The sequence below is a fragment of the Poecilia reticulata genome, linkage group LG1 (genome assembly GCF_000633615.1).
Source record: "Poecilia reticulata strain Guanapo linkage group LG1, Guppy_female_1.0+MT, whole genome shotgun sequence".
NCBI classification, from domain to species: domain Eukaryota; kingdom Metazoa; phylum Chordata; class Actinopteri; order Cyprinodontiformes; family Poeciliidae; genus Poecilia; species Poecilia reticulata.
In genome coordinates this window covers 27,367,591-27,385,268 of record NC_024331.1, presented here as the reverse complement: position 1 = coordinate 27,385,268, position 17,678 = coordinate 27,367,591, and the positions used below count along the sequence as shown (strand labels likewise).

The window sequence follows — 17,678 nt, the reverse complement described above, 5'->3', positions numbered from 1 at the left end:
ATGACCGTTGATTGGTGCAGCCGCGCGGGCGGATTCCTTCATGTCTTGGTCTTCAAGGCTGTGGAGAGCGAATGTCGTCATGAGCGGTGGGTAGGAATGAAAACATTGGTGTTTATATTACATTCTACTTCATAAACAGTGTATTGTTATTGTGGAGTAAAGCGCCGAGTGTCTTGTGCACATATAGACGTGTTTTATCAGAACCAGGTTGGTTCGATGCACTAGACTGAGCCCGAACTTCCGGAAAAGGGCTGCATTTTTTTCTATAACGTTATCAAAGAGTTTCACTGGCTAGCTGCGAATGCTAAACATTGCTATGTAGCTGGTGGTTCACTTGTCCCCAATTTCTTCGCATTCAGTTGCTCCTCACCCTAATAAATCATTTAGATATTTTGATTGTGCTAGTTCAGTTTAAATTGTAATTCGTGTTACAGGAGGGGGAAGTTGCATAGATGCTAAACCCGCCTGCTAGCTCGGCGCTTTCTTGCTAACGCTAGCAGCTTGTTCAGAGGAAACTAAACCCAGCTGCTTGGGCTTGGCGAAAGCTCTACTTTTGAATCCACAGTGTTTTATTATTAATATTTTTGGTTTTGTACAGTTTTGAGAGGTATTTAAGTAGCGTTATCATCAGATGAAGAATGCTGAAATCGGGTGTCTTTTGCTGTAAAACAAAACTAGGAGATTTCTGTTTAGTCTTTCCCTACTACACCTTGACAGAGGTGGGTAGAGTACCCAGAAATTGTTCTCAAGATTAGCACTACTTCAATATATTTTTTTACCATAAGTGGGTAGTAGCTATTTAGATATATATATATAAGTAATGTTTTGTGGAAAATGGTACTTTTAGGAGTAGTTTTACTGCACCTAAATTTTAACTTTTAGTAGAGAGATATAATTAAGAATAGAGGTGCACCGATTACAGTTTTCTGGCCAATCACTGATCTTTAAAAAGCCGGACCTGCCAATACTATTATTTTGTTTGAAATGTTGCTAAATATAGCAATAAAGTTGCTGAGTTGGCAACGGTGGGGTGACAATTGTTAACTGCAAACATGCAGACTTGCCCAGGTATGCCGGTCTGTCATTCAAATCTCTCACAACAAAGAAAAAGAGGACATATGTTGACTTTTTGACCTTTCCCGAAGTAGATAAGATTGGTGGATAAGATCAGTTTCACATGTAAGTATCAGCTGATTACCGATCTCCCAAAATGAAGGAAATTGGGCCGATTTACCAGTGCAACTCTAATTAAGAAGTATTGCTACTCTTACTTAGCAAGCTGCTCTACGCACTGTGAAGTAACTTCACTACATAAGGAGCAAACACATTTTAACCAAAATGCACTAGACACAGCAACAAACCTGCTGTTTGTTGACCTGAGACTTGTTCTTCTGTATTTATATAAATGCACAGTGGAAACCGCTGAAGCACTGCTGCTGAGTCTTTGTTTGCAAGCTGCATTTGTTATGAATATTTTAGCATGTAGTATCAATGTTAATATTGCTGTGATTTACTATGTCATTGATGAAGGTTGTGATAAATAATTCAATCATTCAAGTTTATTTGTACAACAAGGCAGTTCAAAGTGCTTTACAAGATGAAAACATAAAAACATCATAAACACGTCATACAGTCACTGATTGTAAAAACCAGCAACAAACATTTTGTCAAATGCCATCGTTAAAATCTTCAATACACATAAAAATTTTGGTTAATTTTCTATTTATAATGTTTCAAAAGCAACTCCAACAGCGGGGGTTTTAGACTGGATTTAAAGGAACTCGGTGTTTCAGCTGTTTTGCAGTTTTCTGGAAGTTTGTTCCAGATTTGTGGTGCATAGAAGCTGAATGCTGCTTCTCCATGTTTGTTTCTGGTTCTGGAGATGCAGAGCAGAACCAGAACCAGAAGACCTGAGTGGTCTGGAAGGTTGCCATGACAACAGCAGATCTTTAATGTATCGTGGTGCTGAGCCGTTCAGTGATTCATAAACTTAACAGTATTTTAGAGTCCATTCTCTGAGCTACAGGGAGCCAGTGAAGGGTCTGGTGTGATGTGCTCTAACTTCCTGGTTTTAGTCAGAACTCCAGCAGCAGCGTTCTGGATCAGCTGCAGCTGGAGGATTGATTTTTTTATTTTATTCAGACCTGTGAGGACGCTGCTATAGATAGAGAATCTATAAACTAAAGGAAAAATTAAATGTCCAGCTCCATGAGGTTTTATTAAAATAGTTGTTTCTGGCTGATGTTGGCTGTTTTGATAATGAAACAACTTTGTTTTTTAAATGACCGCGCCAACTTTTTACTTTATAAATGTTCATGTGCTTCATCAAATAAGTGTCACCAAATATATAGAAGGGCCTGAATGATTTGTACATTTTGCTGCATAGTTCTATTAAGTGATTCTGTGCTAACAATAAATCTGTGATATATTATGCAGCCCTATTCATCACCGTTACAGGTTTCTGCCTTCTTCTTATACAGATATGGTGATAAAATGTAACAGAAAAAACTATAAATATTAATTTGTCCCCGTTAGTGTCGGCCTCATAAATAATTTGACATAAGCCCAAACAAACTGTGGTTGTATATGATTGTACTGTGTGCTGCTGTATGGATGTCGTGGTCTACTCTTAGTGTAATTTTTTAAATGTATTTATCTTCAGTTGTTCTTGCTGTCTGCAAAGCAAATTGCGCCTTGGGGACAATGAAGTTGATGTAATCTATTATCAATATAAGCTTATAATGTGGAATTGCATTGTTCTGTGGTTCTTACTGCAGCTGCATGTGCTTTTGTTAGATACTGAGACCTGAACTAGTCGGTGTCTATCAGGCAGGAATTCAGTAACTATAGAACGTGACATATTTCAAATGGTTTTTCTTTCTAAAAACCTACAAAACTGACCATAAATGTAGTGTACCTTAAGTACTTTTGCAGCTGATCGCTTTTAATGTATTTTATTTAAGTGCATTGGGACGTTTTCAGGTGAATTTCTGACCTATTTTATCAGAAACTAGTAAAGGAGAGTTAGCATACGAAACCAGAGTTGGATAGTTACTAGTTACTTTTACTCAGTTACATTTACTTGAAAAAAATTTCTTTTAGGAGTATTTTTACTATGCTGTACATTTTTCTTTCACTTGAGTAATTTTATTATCAAGTATCGCTTCTCTTACTTGAATAACATTTCTGGATTTTCTACCCACTGAATGGACAAAAAAACATGTTTATTCAAAATTCACCAGAGACAGAAGCACACCTGCAGTGTTAAAGTTTCACAAGTTTTATTTTCAAATGAATTGATCTGGAAAACCGATTATAAGTATGAGTAATTTTCAGTTTGATATTTAAAATATCAACTTATTTGGGTCCGTTTGATGACGTAACTTTTAAAAATAATGTTTTCAACAGTTATTCAGTACTTGAGCCGCCTTTTTAACAAGTACTTTTTTACTTTTACTTGAGTAGTTTATTGAACAGACACTTTTTAATTTCACTTCAGTAAAATATGTTGAAGTAGAGCTACTCATCCTTGAGTACTCTACCCACCTCTGTGCAAAACGCCCAGTGTTCTGTAATGTCTGCATTTATTATAGTCTAGATGCAAACATAATTAAGTTAATGTGAAATTAGACAGGCACACAGTGAGTATGTGATATTTTTTCATGTATTAACATGATAACTTGGGTTTTTATTCTCTTCTGAGTGCATTAGATGTCCACATGTTTGGCTGTCTGTCTGACTCTGCTTTGTGTTTTCCAGAACAACAGGACAGTATGGCCACTGTTGCTGTTAGTCCAAGTGAATACCTTCAGCCCTCCACTGCTTCTACACAAGTAAGTAACTGCATGCGCTGCCACTCCATGCATTCTGATTATACTTATGTCAGGGCTGGACAGTAAATCAATAACAATGCTTATCGCGATAGACGCGTGATCAGCATCGATAAACGTTACATTCCACAGAACAGGGGTGCCAAAACTTTTTGAGACCAAGATCTACTTTTTCTCTCACCAGCCGCCTGAGATCTACCTCATGACACAAAGACATAAAAATTGCAAATTAAACTCTATTGACTAATTTTATATGCGAATATACATCAGTTATAGCAGAAATAATAAAGTGACAGAAAACCTAATCCAGTTTCTTCCTCAGTGAGATTCTGRCACTGGGAGCAGCTTACTGGTTTCTCAGTCAGAAGCTGGTTGCAAACCTGAGGCCAGCAGGTGTCAGTCAGTCATGGTAGATCTGAAATTTGGTTTTTTTCAATATGAGAAACTACAGACTGATAGGGGGAACCAAAGAGCCCAATAAAGGTAAAGGCAAATCTTCTGAAGTCGGGATATAATTAATTAAATTTCACATAATTATCGCGGTAGAATTTGTTAAAACTTAATGAAATATATTCGTCCTATTTGATGTTTGTTGTGACGTATGCTCACAAACAAACGAGGTAATTAGTCCAATTTTGTCGTTTATTGAATGTTCAGAAACTACAGCGGGTGTAATGAGCCACAGCAAAGGTAAACAAAGGTACAACAACCCGAACAGACGATCAACTCAAAACCACTCCTACCTTTTTACTCTGTCTCTGTGTTGTTTAAGCACAACCGTTGCCGTGGAAACCGCCTGCGCCCCTCAAGCCGAGCAGAGATTATGTTAAAAACATAACATTCAGTCCGTTACGATATCAGGTTCCCAGGCTTGATATTTATTTCTCGATTATTAATAAGCCTCTCATGAACACAGCGGTGGTTGAGTAGCTAATTTAAACTCCTGCTCTGCTCTCAGTTGGTCTTTGAGTCGCTTTTTTTTTTGTTTTTTTTTGTTAATGGAACCGAAACGCACTGAATTGCGCAACACCTTGTTGAAACAATAATTACTGAGATTATTCATTTTAACATGTTTCGTTGACTTTTTATAATTATTCTTTTTTAATGAAGCTACAAACGTTTAGGATCATAGTGGATATTTTTTTATAACCCTGTCAGAAGAGGAAGTGTTGGTCTCGGCATCCTGGCGGCGTTCAGTTTGTCACTTGCCGAGATCGACTCAAAACCTTTCCGCGATCGACGTATTGGGCACCCCTGCCATAGAACATTCAGATTTCACTGAACTCTGATCCAGAACCTAACTGCATTCTGGGAGATGTAGGCAGAGGCAAGGCTTTAACCACTAAACGTCTCACAGTTAAGATGGGTTGGCGTGTTTGTCAGCGTGAAGGTGAAAGTATTGAACATTTGTTTGTGGAGTGTTCTCCACAAACATTTTGGTTGGATTTGCAAAAACTCCTAACAGAGAAAATTGGAAAGAACATTGTTTTATAAAATTTGCTAATTTTTCTCATCTTTAGCAATTCAGCCTTTTCTTCAGATGAAATGTATTTTAATAAATATAGCTAATATTATGTTCACAGGATGAAATGGAGTGAAATAAATCACCTCATTTAATAATTTTAAAAACATATGCTGCCTCTGTTGAAAAATAATCAGAAACTTATAAAACATGAACTCTTCTTCAGAAATGTAACTTTGTCTCATAAGCAGATCCCTCTGATATATTCTTTACTTTCATATATATATATTTTTTTACTGTAACAGACTATTTATTATATGTATTTGAATAGTATTTGTGGACACGTTTTAAGAAAATAGCTCTTGTGCAGACTGAAAGGTAGACGAGGTTTTATTTCACTCATTTCTGTATAATTTTTTTAAATGTTTTTTTATACGTTTTTTACTTTCTACTTTGCATATTGTAACACACTAATACCAATATTATCAATGCCTGTGGTTCTTTCTTATCTTTATTATAGTATTGGGATATTTGTCATTGTGTTAACGATCTTCTATCTAATGTTATTTGTTTGAAATAAAGTAAAAAGAAAAAAAAAGGTTGGTGGAATCAACTCACTCACTCTTTGGTTACCTAGCAACTCACTCACTCTTGGGTTACCTAGCAACTCACTCATTCTTTGGTTACCTAGCAACAAACTAGTGAGTAACTGGAGCAGCAGCAGTTTAAAGTTTCTCCACTGTGCCTCATTACAGCTTAAAAGTAGAAAAACAACATTGATATGAAACCCTAATTTCGTAATACATTCACAGCCATTTTGCCCAGCCCTGGGTTATAATGAAACGTATTCAATCAAATTGATTTGATTCCTGGTTTTCTCACAGCAGGACACACAGCCGTCTCCTCTGGCCCTTCTGGCTGCTACTTGCAGTAAAATCGGACCCCCCGCCGCTCAGGCCCCGGTCACCTCTCCTCCAGCGCAGCCGCAGCCTCGCAGGCTTCAGCCCATAAAACCCGCCCCCATCGCACCGGCTCCGCCCAAAAACCTGGGTTTCCTCTCAGCGAAGGGCAATGTGATCCAGCTGCCGCCCGGCTTGGGCCACTCCGCTCCCGGCAGTCCCATCGTGCTTACGATCCAGCAGAGCCCCGCGCGTACCAACGCCGCCGGGCCCGCCAACATCCAGTACCAGGTGATGCCGCAGATCCAGGTGATGCCGCAGGGCGGTCAGATCCAGCTCATCCCAGGCACCAACCAGGCCATCATCACCACTCCCATGACCGTGCCGGCGGCCGCTGCGGCGACGCCGGTCACGCCTCAGAAGACCGTGGCCATCAAACCGTCGCTGAAGGTACGGAAGGCAAACAGCGGCGCTGCGAACGTGATGCAGCTGCCCGCTGGGCTCACTCTGCCCCTCAATGTTGCAACCGGAGAAGTGGGCGGGTCTCCGGTCATCACGGAGATGGCCGCCTCGCCTCCCACGCCTGGAAAGGGGCGAAGAGGGAGGAAGAAGAAAGTGGTTCTGCCAGCCGAACCGCCGCCGGCTCAGGCCGCCTCGCCGCCACCGGAGCAGATGGAGACCATTTTGATTGAAGCCGGAGATAACATAATACAGGTTAGGATATGTCTATGGCCTACACAAAGCATGTTCATTACAGTTTCTGAACAAAATTCTTCTTAGATAATAAAATCTTAGCCCAATCAGTTCTACTGAGCTGTTTTAAGGCCTCTTGTCACTTTAAATCAAAATAAGTTGCTGCTTTCCACGCCTCCCAACATTTACACTCACTTGTAAAAATGGCTGCAAACAGATGTGCAATAATAAAACTGTATATATTTGAAAAGCATAAGTGGACCTCCTGCACAAGCAAAAAGAATGCAGTAAGTTTCTGGATAGTAAGTCAATAACAAAATATTTGCATTTCCCAGCAGCCATTGTACTGTGAATACATATGTTTTTTTTTTTTGTTTTTTTTAGAAAAGTTAGCCATTCAAGCTTTAACAGCAATTTAAAAAACAAACAAGAAACAAAATACAAACGTCTTTTTGAAAGATTGCCAGATGAACTCTTTGCCAAACAACCAGGTGACGTGAGAATATTTTTGAGGTAGAATCATTTAGGCCTGTCACAATAACAATAAATTGTCAAAGAAGTTATTGTGATAAACGACAATGTTGTAGTAAAATAATAATAATGCAAAAACATTCTCAAAGATCAATAGACTATAAATTATAACATTTATCACTACAACTGGATTACGCTTTAAATATTCAAAATAAATAAAATAACAGAAACAACAAATAAAATGAATTTTGAAGTTTCTGTAAATAAAATTATCCTTCAAAAAAAAAAGGGTCAGATTGAGACCAGAGCACCGGATTGAAGACTTTTGTCATCCAAATTTTGGTAAAAAGAGAAAAATGATGCATCATGCAAATGGAAATTATCGATATTGTTTTAACTGATCATGCAATTAATTTATTCATTGATTTATTGTGACAGGCCTAGACTCATTAATTAAGTCTAACTTGTACAAGGAAGCATAGTTTAAAGTTGTTGACATCCAGAGATGAGCTTTCCTGTGTTTTTGTGCAGGCGGGGAACAATTTGCTGATCGTCCAGAGTCCTGGGCAGCCACCTATGGTGCAGCAGGTCCAGGTGGTTCAGCCCAAGACGGAGTCTCAGTTGATCCAGATTCCCCAGCAGGCTTTGAAAGTGGTGAAAGCTGCTTCTGCCACGCTGCCTCCGGTCCCACAGAAACAGCCTGTCACTCCGAGTCTGCAGGTGACTCCACCGGAACCGTCATCAACCCAGGTATCGTCTCAGTCCGTCTGTCAGTCTGTATCGCTACAGACTGACAGGAAGTCAGCTGCAGCACCAATATTTAAATCAGACATGTTTACGCTCTGTCAGCTTTGCTTGAAGTGTCGGTGTTTTCCACTGGTAGCCACATTTCTGCTAGTAGCAGAGCTAATTTTTTGTTTGGCCTTTTGGCCCCTTTGCTAACTCTGAAATATTTATATGTTAAATAATTTGATTGTTTTTGTTGTGACACTATCTGGTTATGTTCTGTGTTTTTGTTTTTGTCCTGAATGCATCCATTTCAATGTGTACCTCCTTTTTTGTAGTTAGATGTTATTTTGTAGGTCAGTACCTCTGTTTATTAGTCTGTAATGTTTCTTTTATATGCACTAATTGGTGAATAATAAAAAATGTAAAAAACGGGTGGAAATATTTTAGCTCATTTAGCTTCCCCTAAATTAATTTTTCCAGATAAATAGTAAAGTGCTAATTTACTTGGCTGAAACTTCATTAAGCTTTCAGTTGAATGAAGTTTGACATCTGTGCTGAAGTTTTGGATATCGACTGTGAAGAGTACTTCAAGTAGACGTTTATACCATGCTCTTATTTTGAAAGGGGTGAAGACTGTTTACGCAGGTCTTCCGTTTCCTGTTCTCTTTTTATATTAGATGTTAGATATAAACATAAAATGGTATCAGAGGGCATTATAGAATATTAATGTCAACATATAATTTGAAGGTTTTGCTTTAGCATTAGCTTCTGCTAAATGCTGTGTTGGTGTCGTGCTTTAGCGTTAGCGGGGCTTTTATCTGTGATCAGTGCTTTAGGGTTAGCACAAATAACTTTTTAGTTCGTGGCCGCTACTGATTTTGATTTTATGGAAGATAATGTTCAACATGTCAGTTAATTAAATAAAATATTTTGAAACGTGTGATTCATAGATAAATTAAACTTCATAATGGAGAAACGTTGCTGTGATAACTTATTTGAAAGAGTAGGAGCTTCTTAAAGAGACAGACGCCAATTTCAATGTTTGAGATTTACAGCGTTTCTATAGCAACTGAAGGGAACATAAACACTTGATTGTGCTATAAAAAGCCACTGTGAGCCTGGAAATTACATAATGCTGCCCTTAAGAGAAAAACCTCTGTAAATCAGCTCACTGCATTTCTCATTGTAATATTTTGTAACTCTTTCTTTTCTTAGATCCTCTTCAAAACAGCTTCAGGCGAGTGGCAGTCAGTCCAACTACAAGACCCAGGCTCAAAGACGACGAGCCCTACCACCTCTGTCGCGCCCACTCCCCCCACATCGCCCCCTGCTGGCAGCAAAAGGACGCAGGCCGGGGCGCGAAAGGAGCGCACTCTGGCGAAGATCGCCCCCGCAGGAGGGATGATCGCATTCAGTCCGTCGCAACTGAATGCGACGCAAGCAGTGCAGACGATCAGCATCAACGGGGTTCAGGTCCAGGGCGTTCCGGTCACCATCACCAACGCAGGAGGTGAGACGATGAGGCGTTCGCTCTCATTACTGAGAAATTAGGTTACAGCACGGATAAAATAAGGTATTTACATTTTCTAACTGCTTTGTTGCTGAAATGTGCTGTGCAGATAAACTTGATTATTGCAATAATGGCCAACTAATTTGGGAATCAATTAATTGTTAACTGGAGTATAAAGACTCAAATAAAAGCAAATTACTGAAAGAACAAGGTATTCAGAGCAATACTTAAACCAAAATTGTACAAAAATATATACTTTGTGCATAAAAAAAAAAAAAATCTTCATAAACCCAAAACTCATGCAATGGGATCGTTTTAGTTCGTTTGCTTCAAATTATGTAAACAAAATCTCTTATTAAGCTCATTTTATCAATTTCTTAATTGGTTAATAAAGAAAAATGCTGCAAATGTTTAAGAGTTCACTAATGGAATGTATTTATCCATTCAAATGTATTTATGCAGGTCTTTTAAAAACAGGTTAAAACTGCACCAAAGTGTTGCATAAAGACAAACACATTATGTTACATTATTGCATTTTAGGCAAAATAAATGTAATTTTTTTTATTTCAAAAAGGAATTATTTTAATGTATTTGTAATATTGTATAAAATGCTTAAATTAAAAATCTGCAGAATTTTTAATAAATCATCAGAATAATTGATAACTAAACTAAAATAATTGTCAGTTGCAGCCCTAAAGTACATTCAACTTAAAGAAAATGAATATTCCTGACTTTCATGTCGGCAGTTTATTTAACTCCCCATTAATCGATAATCCAGCCCTCATGTAATCCTGCTGTGTGTCATTGATTGATGTGCTTTGATTAGGCCAGCAGCACCTGACGGTGCAGACGGTGCATGGCGGAGGCCTGCAGCTGGCGGCAGCGCAGGGCCAGCCGGCCATCCAGGTGGACCAGACGCTGACGCTGGAGCTGCCGGGTCAGCCAGGGGAGAAGAAACGTCGCATGGCCTGCACATGCCCCAACTGCAAAGACGCAGACAAGAGGTGAGCGCGATAAATACCTGCGGATGCAGTGGTTAGCTTTAGAGAGGCGAATTCAGTTTGTCACAGAAATGTTTGGAGAAAAGGTTTTACATCCTGTTGATACTTGGTATGTTTCTTAAGTGGACCTATTATGATTAATTCACATTTTACATGTTTTTGTTCTTCTATTTGAGTCCCAACTGTTTCTAAAAACAGCACAAGCACTTAGCCATAGGCCTGTCACAATAATTAATAAATCAATTGATAATCAGTCAATAATTTCCAGTTACGTGATCTTTTTTCTCTCTTCCTACCAATATCTGAATGACAAAAGTCTTCAGTTTGATTTTTTGGCCTCAGTTTTATTTACAGTCTTCATAATTCATTTTATTTGTTGTTGTACGTATATATTTTGGATATTTAAAATGTTTTCCATTTCCGGTGATAAATGTTCGTCGTTAAAGTTGAGAATGTGTTCCTGCATTATTCTGCCACTACCATTATATTACATGAAAATTGTCTCAAAGCAACAAAATTATCGTTTATCACGATCATTTCTGTGACAGTTTATTGTCCTCTCAGGCCTTGCAGTGACCCAGCCTGTCACTGCAACGTTACCTAGCAACCCCAGTCTCGTTACCTAGCAACCCAAGTAAAGTTCCAGCAGGTTTGGTCAGCTGGTTTTACTGCGGTCTGCTCTGTTCAATAGACAAATGTTTTGCTGTTGACTCATAGGATCACCATCTGCCTTCTTCAAGTTGGGCTGGTCGTTCAGCTGCTTTGACATTACTAAAGGGAACATGTTATACAAAATTTACATTCTTCACATGTTTGTTCATTGATTTGGGTTTCTACTGCTTCCAAAAACAACCCAATAAGTTAACGTTTGGAGAATGAGCCGTTTCAAAAACCCTCTTAACGTCACCAATCAGCAGGAATTGTCCCTCACCTTGTGACCCCAGAGCTTCTTAACTTTGCCTGTGTTGTATTTGTTGCTGCCTTTTGTACAGGACTCCCTTAAAAAAGTGGTTTTCAATCTCTGAGTTTTTTTTTTATCCCATTAAGCAACATTTTGATTTGTAATGATGACACTCGGTTACTGGGTTTTCTCAGTTATTGACTGTGTTGTGTCTTCCAGGACTTTTTAGTTTTGTGTTTTTTTGATGTAAAACACTTTGAACCGCCTCCTGAAATGTGCTATACAAATAAGCTAGATTGATTAATTGATTATCCTGGTAAAATAAAACGTATATATCAGAGCTCCAACACGTTTGATCAGCAGGTTCTACTGCTGCACGCACTGCACAATGGCTGCTGGAAAAGACAAGTGTTTTTTTTTTGTTGTTTTTTGTTGACTTACCATCCAGAAACGGCTTGTGGCATTTTTGTTGGTTTTTAGCCATTTTCACATGTGAGTGTAAACGTTGAGTTTGGGGCCGTGGCCAGCAGCAGCTTATTTGGATTTAAAGTAATGAACATGTAACATTGTAACTGTCCTAACCTGTTGAAGGAAGCGTGATGACCTTTAGCGTTTGCGGTGCAGGCCCGGGGAGGTGGGGAAGAGGAAACACATCTGCCACGTCGCTGGCTGCGAGAAGACGTTCAGGAAAACGTCGCTCCTCAGAGCCCACGTCCGGCTGCACACAGGGGAGAGGCCCTTTGTCTGCAACTGGGTTTTCTGCGGGAAACGTTTCACACGCAGCGACGAGCTGCAGAGGCACGCGAGGACGCACACAGGTAAGCGCATCATGAAAGAAGGCGTCCCTCAGGGATCTGTTGTGGTTCTGCACAGAATGGCTCCAGATGAACCTGTGGGTTAAATGCTGGACTGAAACTAACAGTTGTTTTAGTAATTTATTATTCTGATGACTAATCGGATTGGAAAAATTGCCGCATTCTGCAGATTTTGCATTTAACTTAACCCTTCTTTATACAATATTGGAAATTTATTAAAAAATGCAATTAAATAAATATTATTGTTTGAATTAACCAATTAGTAACTGAACATCAGATGATGCTTGATACTTTTTCTTCTTTTTTTTTCTTTTTGTTTTTACAAAATTTGAACCAGGTGAAGCGAAAACTATGGCACTGATTGAGCTACAAGTAGAACATATTTAAAGAATTTTATTTATTATCTTTCATCTTAAATGCCAAATGTTTATATTTTTGTCGAACAGATATTATTTATACACTAAGTAGATTATTTTGCCCTTAAGTAAATTTTTTAAACTTCTATGAAAATATTTATATATTTGAACAGTTTTGGCTTAATTACCGCTCTGTGTGTGTTGTCCTTTCAGCAGTCTGTTTAATGCGCTTGACGATTAATCGATTTCTAAATTAGTTGACGATTATTTCAATAATCGACTTATTACAGTTAATCGTTTCAGCCCTTTCTGAATGTCTGTGAACTGTTCCCACAGTCAGACTAAGGTATTAGTTTCACTTAAACTTTATAGTGACCAAAACATTGAGTGTAAAAAGTACAAAACACTGGTGAGGACAGAAGGGTAACAAAGACAACGAATGTGTGAATTAACCTGAAAATATTCCAACAATCATGTCCGTGTGGTTTTACAACACAATTAACCACAGACTCCTCCATGCAGATAACAAAATTAATCTGAACTTCTGATTCTGCAGACATTAAAAAATAAATCTCTGACACATTCTTTCTCATAACTTACCTAAATTAAGAAAAGTTTGGTTTGATTTAACTTCAGACATCAAAGAAAAAAGTTTTATGTCTTTTTATTCTTAAATGCGCTCCTCATCATTTCTTTGTTTTTCTTCACAGGAGACAAACGCTTCGAGTGCAGTCAGTGTAAGAAACGCTTCATGAGGAGCGACCACCTCACAAAGCATTACAAAACTCACATAAACACCAAGAACTTATGAGTTTTTTTTTACCAAAACACTCAGAACTTTGCCACAGGAAGGAGTCAGGAAGTGTGAGCGACTCACACAAGGGAAATAACCCAGATGAAGCCCCCAAAAAAATCTCTTCTCACTGACTTGATGTACAAAGAAATCCTCCCCTGAGGCCGACCCAGCAAAGCTAATCATTACAGTTTATATCCGGTTTTAAGAGATTTGTCTGCTGGTGTGAAAAGCGTCCGAACGAAACTCGGCTTTAATTCTGCGGCTTGCAGGTGTTTAACTCCGTGTCGTCAACCCACAGAGTGATTCAAGCGTCAACATGCTAACGGGAAATCTGTGATGTTTCTGTCTCTGATGTCTCTCAAAAATCAAGAAATGCTTTTTAAATTGCCCACAATAAATGTTGCCTCAGTGGAATATTAATTTAATTTTTGGTCACTTTTCAACATATCTTGTGAAAATTAATACGTTTAGTTGGCATTCACTGTTTTATATACATGACGGGAGCTAACGGCCTCCTCTTACTACAACTACTACTAATAAATAATAATAATAAACATTTTAATGAAGTCTTACACACTGATTAAATTGACTAGATCTTGGCTAAATCATTGGTGTCCAAACATTTTGTCCCTGTGCCAAAACTGACAAATTTAAGTGACTCACAGGCGTCAAAATTAAACTAAAAATGCAAAAATGAATTTATTTAGATTTTTCTTTTTTACCGGCTCGATAATAAACGTAATTTTAATGAGATCTATCGATCTTTAGACATCCAAAACATAAAAAGGCCTCAGATTGTTTCCTAATTGAAAGAAAAACCGACAATTTAGTTATTTTCTGTTTTGATGGCCAAATTGTTGCTAATCTTGATCAATTAAAATCATTTCAATGGCCACAAGTGGCCTGCGGACCACATGTTGGGCACCTTTGGGCTTAATGGAGGTTCTTTAACTTACAGGATTAATAAAACTTGCAATCAGAATGGAGGATAACACTTCCTCATTTTGATAGTTTTTATTTAATTTAAAATTTATGTGAATCTCGTAACAGAAAACGGCCAGTAGATCCTCTGAGTGAAACAGTTAATTTATTACGACTACCTACTGCTTCAGAGTGACCTGAACGCAGCAGCATTTAATTCAGTCCAAGATAAGAAATTTGTTGAAATTGGGATCAAATATAACTGAAATGGAAATGCAGAAGTTATCAGGATTCCAGTTTGAACAGATTTAGAAGTTTATTAAAGTGATTTGTTGTGATCCACAAAAAATGTTTAACTGCCAGAGTAAAGAAAAAAACAAAACGGGAGCAGCATTTTGTTAAAATGAGACTTTTTCATACTAAACTAGTTTTATATGTTATAACAAGATTTCTTTAATTAAGATGAAAAAATGTTGTTTAATTATTATTTAAATTCGATCTGGGATCAATGAAGTATTTTTGAATTAAATGAGAACACGGAGAGTCACAAGGAGCTAATTTATTTTGTATATTTGTCGTTAAATTGAAATGCTGCTCCTGAACTTATTCCCTGTCTCTGGCGGTTAAATGTTTCCGTATTGGTCGTCTATCAAACCATCAAAACAAAACGGAAACTGTTTTAATCCCAACATGTGAAGCAGCAGGAGTGAAACTATCAAATGACACAAAATTCATAAAAACTTTTGCAGCTTTGAATAAAATAACTCTTCTGTCCAAACGCATTTAGAAAATTGTCAGACATGTTGAAAATACAGAAACGTTTATCAACTCGAGTTTAATTAAGGAATTTAAAACAACCGATAAATTTAAAATCGTCATTCAATCAGATTACACCTTCTGAAATACTGAGTTTCCTTAAAGGGTTGAAAAAAATACATTTATGTAAAATATTAGAGATTAAATGATGAGTAAATAAACTTTAGTTTTGTTTCCACTGTTGGATGCAGGTACGGTTACATCTGAGGAATCAGATCTCGATACGCTCGGTACTGTAAAATCACTTTTCCTCTGGTTAATCCGGCGACTTTTAGACTTTATTCCACACAGGATGTAAATTTTCTATTTTACTTTCTGCTTTACGATTGTGTTATAAACTACAGAAGCAAATTTTTAGCAAAACTAGCAGAATAAATAATCATCAAACTGATCTGTAAACAGCTGTGAATGACTGATTCGTCCTCCCGGTGCACCGACATTTTATCCCTGTTGCTCCTGTAAACGAACCGCTGCATGTTTTTATCTCTCGTTGTTTTTCATGACGAGATCATAAAATGTCAGAATTCCATGTTTGATTTAACTTGATTTGAGGTTTTGGTCTGAATACGCTTGCATTTATTTAGGTTCTGATCTTATTTTTGCCTGTTGGTTCTCATGAAACACGACAGATCGCGACTCCTGATTAAACAAAATTATTTTAAAAGGTCAGCTGTCAAAGTGGGTACAAGTCGACGCGTGATTGGTGCACAAAAGTTACGAAATTGTACGAAATGAAGGGGCTAAAAGCCCAGTGCATGTGATAGCCAGTTTATTTATTGTTTGATAAGTCTGTTAAAAACATAAAGAACTCTGTGTAAATTTGATTATATGATTGGATCTTTTATTATGCGACAATCAGTCACAATATGCAACAAAATGTTTGTTTTTTTTCCTTTTTATTTTGTTATTCTCCACCACAAACCAGACGATAATTAACAGAAGATTCTGCTCTGATTACATGCGGTCCGTTTTTGATGAAACAGTTGGTCCTTACAGCAGCCTAAAATTGATCATCAGTTCCTAATATTTATTGATTGGTTCAGTTTACAAACCTTTGGTTTAATGTATGCCATTAAAGTTCAGTTATTTGACACGGGGTGACAGATTTCTTAAGTTTCGGGTGGCCATTATTTGGTGTAATATATTTTAAAAGTTGCCTGGAAACGTGTGGGTGGAAAAAAAATTTATGTTTTTCATAAATATGTAAATAGTGTTTTTTGGAACCAGTAAATGTAGGCTATAAAAAAGTTACACAGGTATTCGGTTGGTTTTGGCCAGCCTGGAAGGAAAGAACCTTGTACAGTTTGTAAGTTAAAGTATATAAATATATATAAAAATATATATATATATATATAAATTGTGACAATGTATAGATTCATTCCTGCTTTGTATTTGTTTAGGTTTTTTTAACTGAATGAGAGATGCCTTAGACAGCTGCGCCCAGTATTTAACTGTTTTTTTTTTCTGTCTAATCCTGGTTAACCTTTGTAAAACTTGCTTTGTGTTTGTACCTTATGTTATGTAATGTCACGAGCACTGATTATAAACCCCTAGGTTCCAAATTTTGTACAAAATTATTGCTGATTGTAATTAAATATAATGCTTTTTTTCTAAATTATGGCAGTTCTGGTGCTCAATTTCTGTAAATGAAGCGATTCTTCTTCAAGCCTGACATGATGTTCTTCAGCCGCTTTGTGTGTTTGCCAGAAGAACACAAAGAACCAGCAAATAATCATCGATATTAAAGGTGCTAACACACATTTGCTCCTTTTCTACAGTCACCTCCTCAATAAAAAGTGCTCAAACCAGTCTAAACGCTTCAGTTCATTTGTTTTGGGGAAATCAACAGAAGTGATCAGGCTAATTAATGATGGTATTTGCAAAATTTGTGTTTTTTAAAAAATACATTTAAATATGGTGATTATCAGTTGCCTCTTTGCATGTGTATAAATTAGGCACAAGTGGAATGGTGACATAGGAGTAGATGGAAAAAATGTAGAGGATTTTATGTAAGTTTTAAGTTGATAAACAAATGGTGTGGAAAATTGAAGAAACATTGTATTTTTAGGAAACATTTAAATTTGGTTGGGAGCAGTATGAGATTGTAATTGGTCTTTTAAATGTGCTTGGTAGTTTTCTGTTAGCACCCGTGAATAAAGAAAATTATCTGCATTAAAATAACATGTTAAGAAATTACTGCAGAATAAATATTAGAATAACGTTTAAATATAAAAATTTTTAAACAAAATATATTTTTGTTTAAAAAAAACTTTTTAAATACTTTTTAAATTATTACAGATAGTCATTTTTATTTAAATTTTTTTTTTTTTTTTTAATGTTTCCCCATGATTGGAAATTTTTGTAATAATACTGAGTCATTTTAATTATAAATATGCAAAACAAGTAAAAAGTAACCAGATACAAAACCTAAACCTGATTTAGAAGAAAAAACAAATGCTCTGTTCTGGGGACTACTGT

The 17,678-nt window shown here is 37.1% G+C and overlaps 1 protein-coding gene across 1 annotated transcript; it reads left to right on the top strand.

Moving 5' to 3' along the window:
* Window positions 1–17,009, top strand: sp2 (sp2 transcription factor). Its single transcript, XM_008418618.2, has 8 exons — window positions 1–86; window positions 3,760–3,833; window positions 6,177–6,905; window positions 7,887–8,105; window positions 9,300–9,594; window positions 10,421–10,598; window positions 12,121–12,314; window positions 13,378–17,009. Exons 1-8 carry the CDS (start codon window positions 41–43, stop codon window positions 13,476–13,478), a joined length of 1,836 nt encoding a protein of 611 aa, XP_008416840.1. The 5' UTR covers window positions 1–40; the 3' UTR covers window positions 13,479–17,009.
* The last annotated feature ends 669 nt before the right edge of the window (window positions 17,010–17,678 follow it).

Bases quoted from the DNA above. Each gene is read 5' to 3' on its own strand.
- sp2 (XM_008418618.2), top strand. From the start codon at position 41: ATGTCTTGGTCTTCAAGGCTGTGGAGAGCGAATGTCGTCATGAGCG. The intron at 3,834-6,176 runs GTAAGTAACTGC...GTTTTCTCACAG, and splicing joins CCTCCACTGCTTCTACACAA to CAGGACACACAGCCGTCTCC. The intron at 8,106-9,299 runs GTATCGTCTCAG...TTCTTTTCTTAG, and splicing joins CGGAACCGTCATCAACCCAG to ATCCTCTTCAAAACAGCTTC.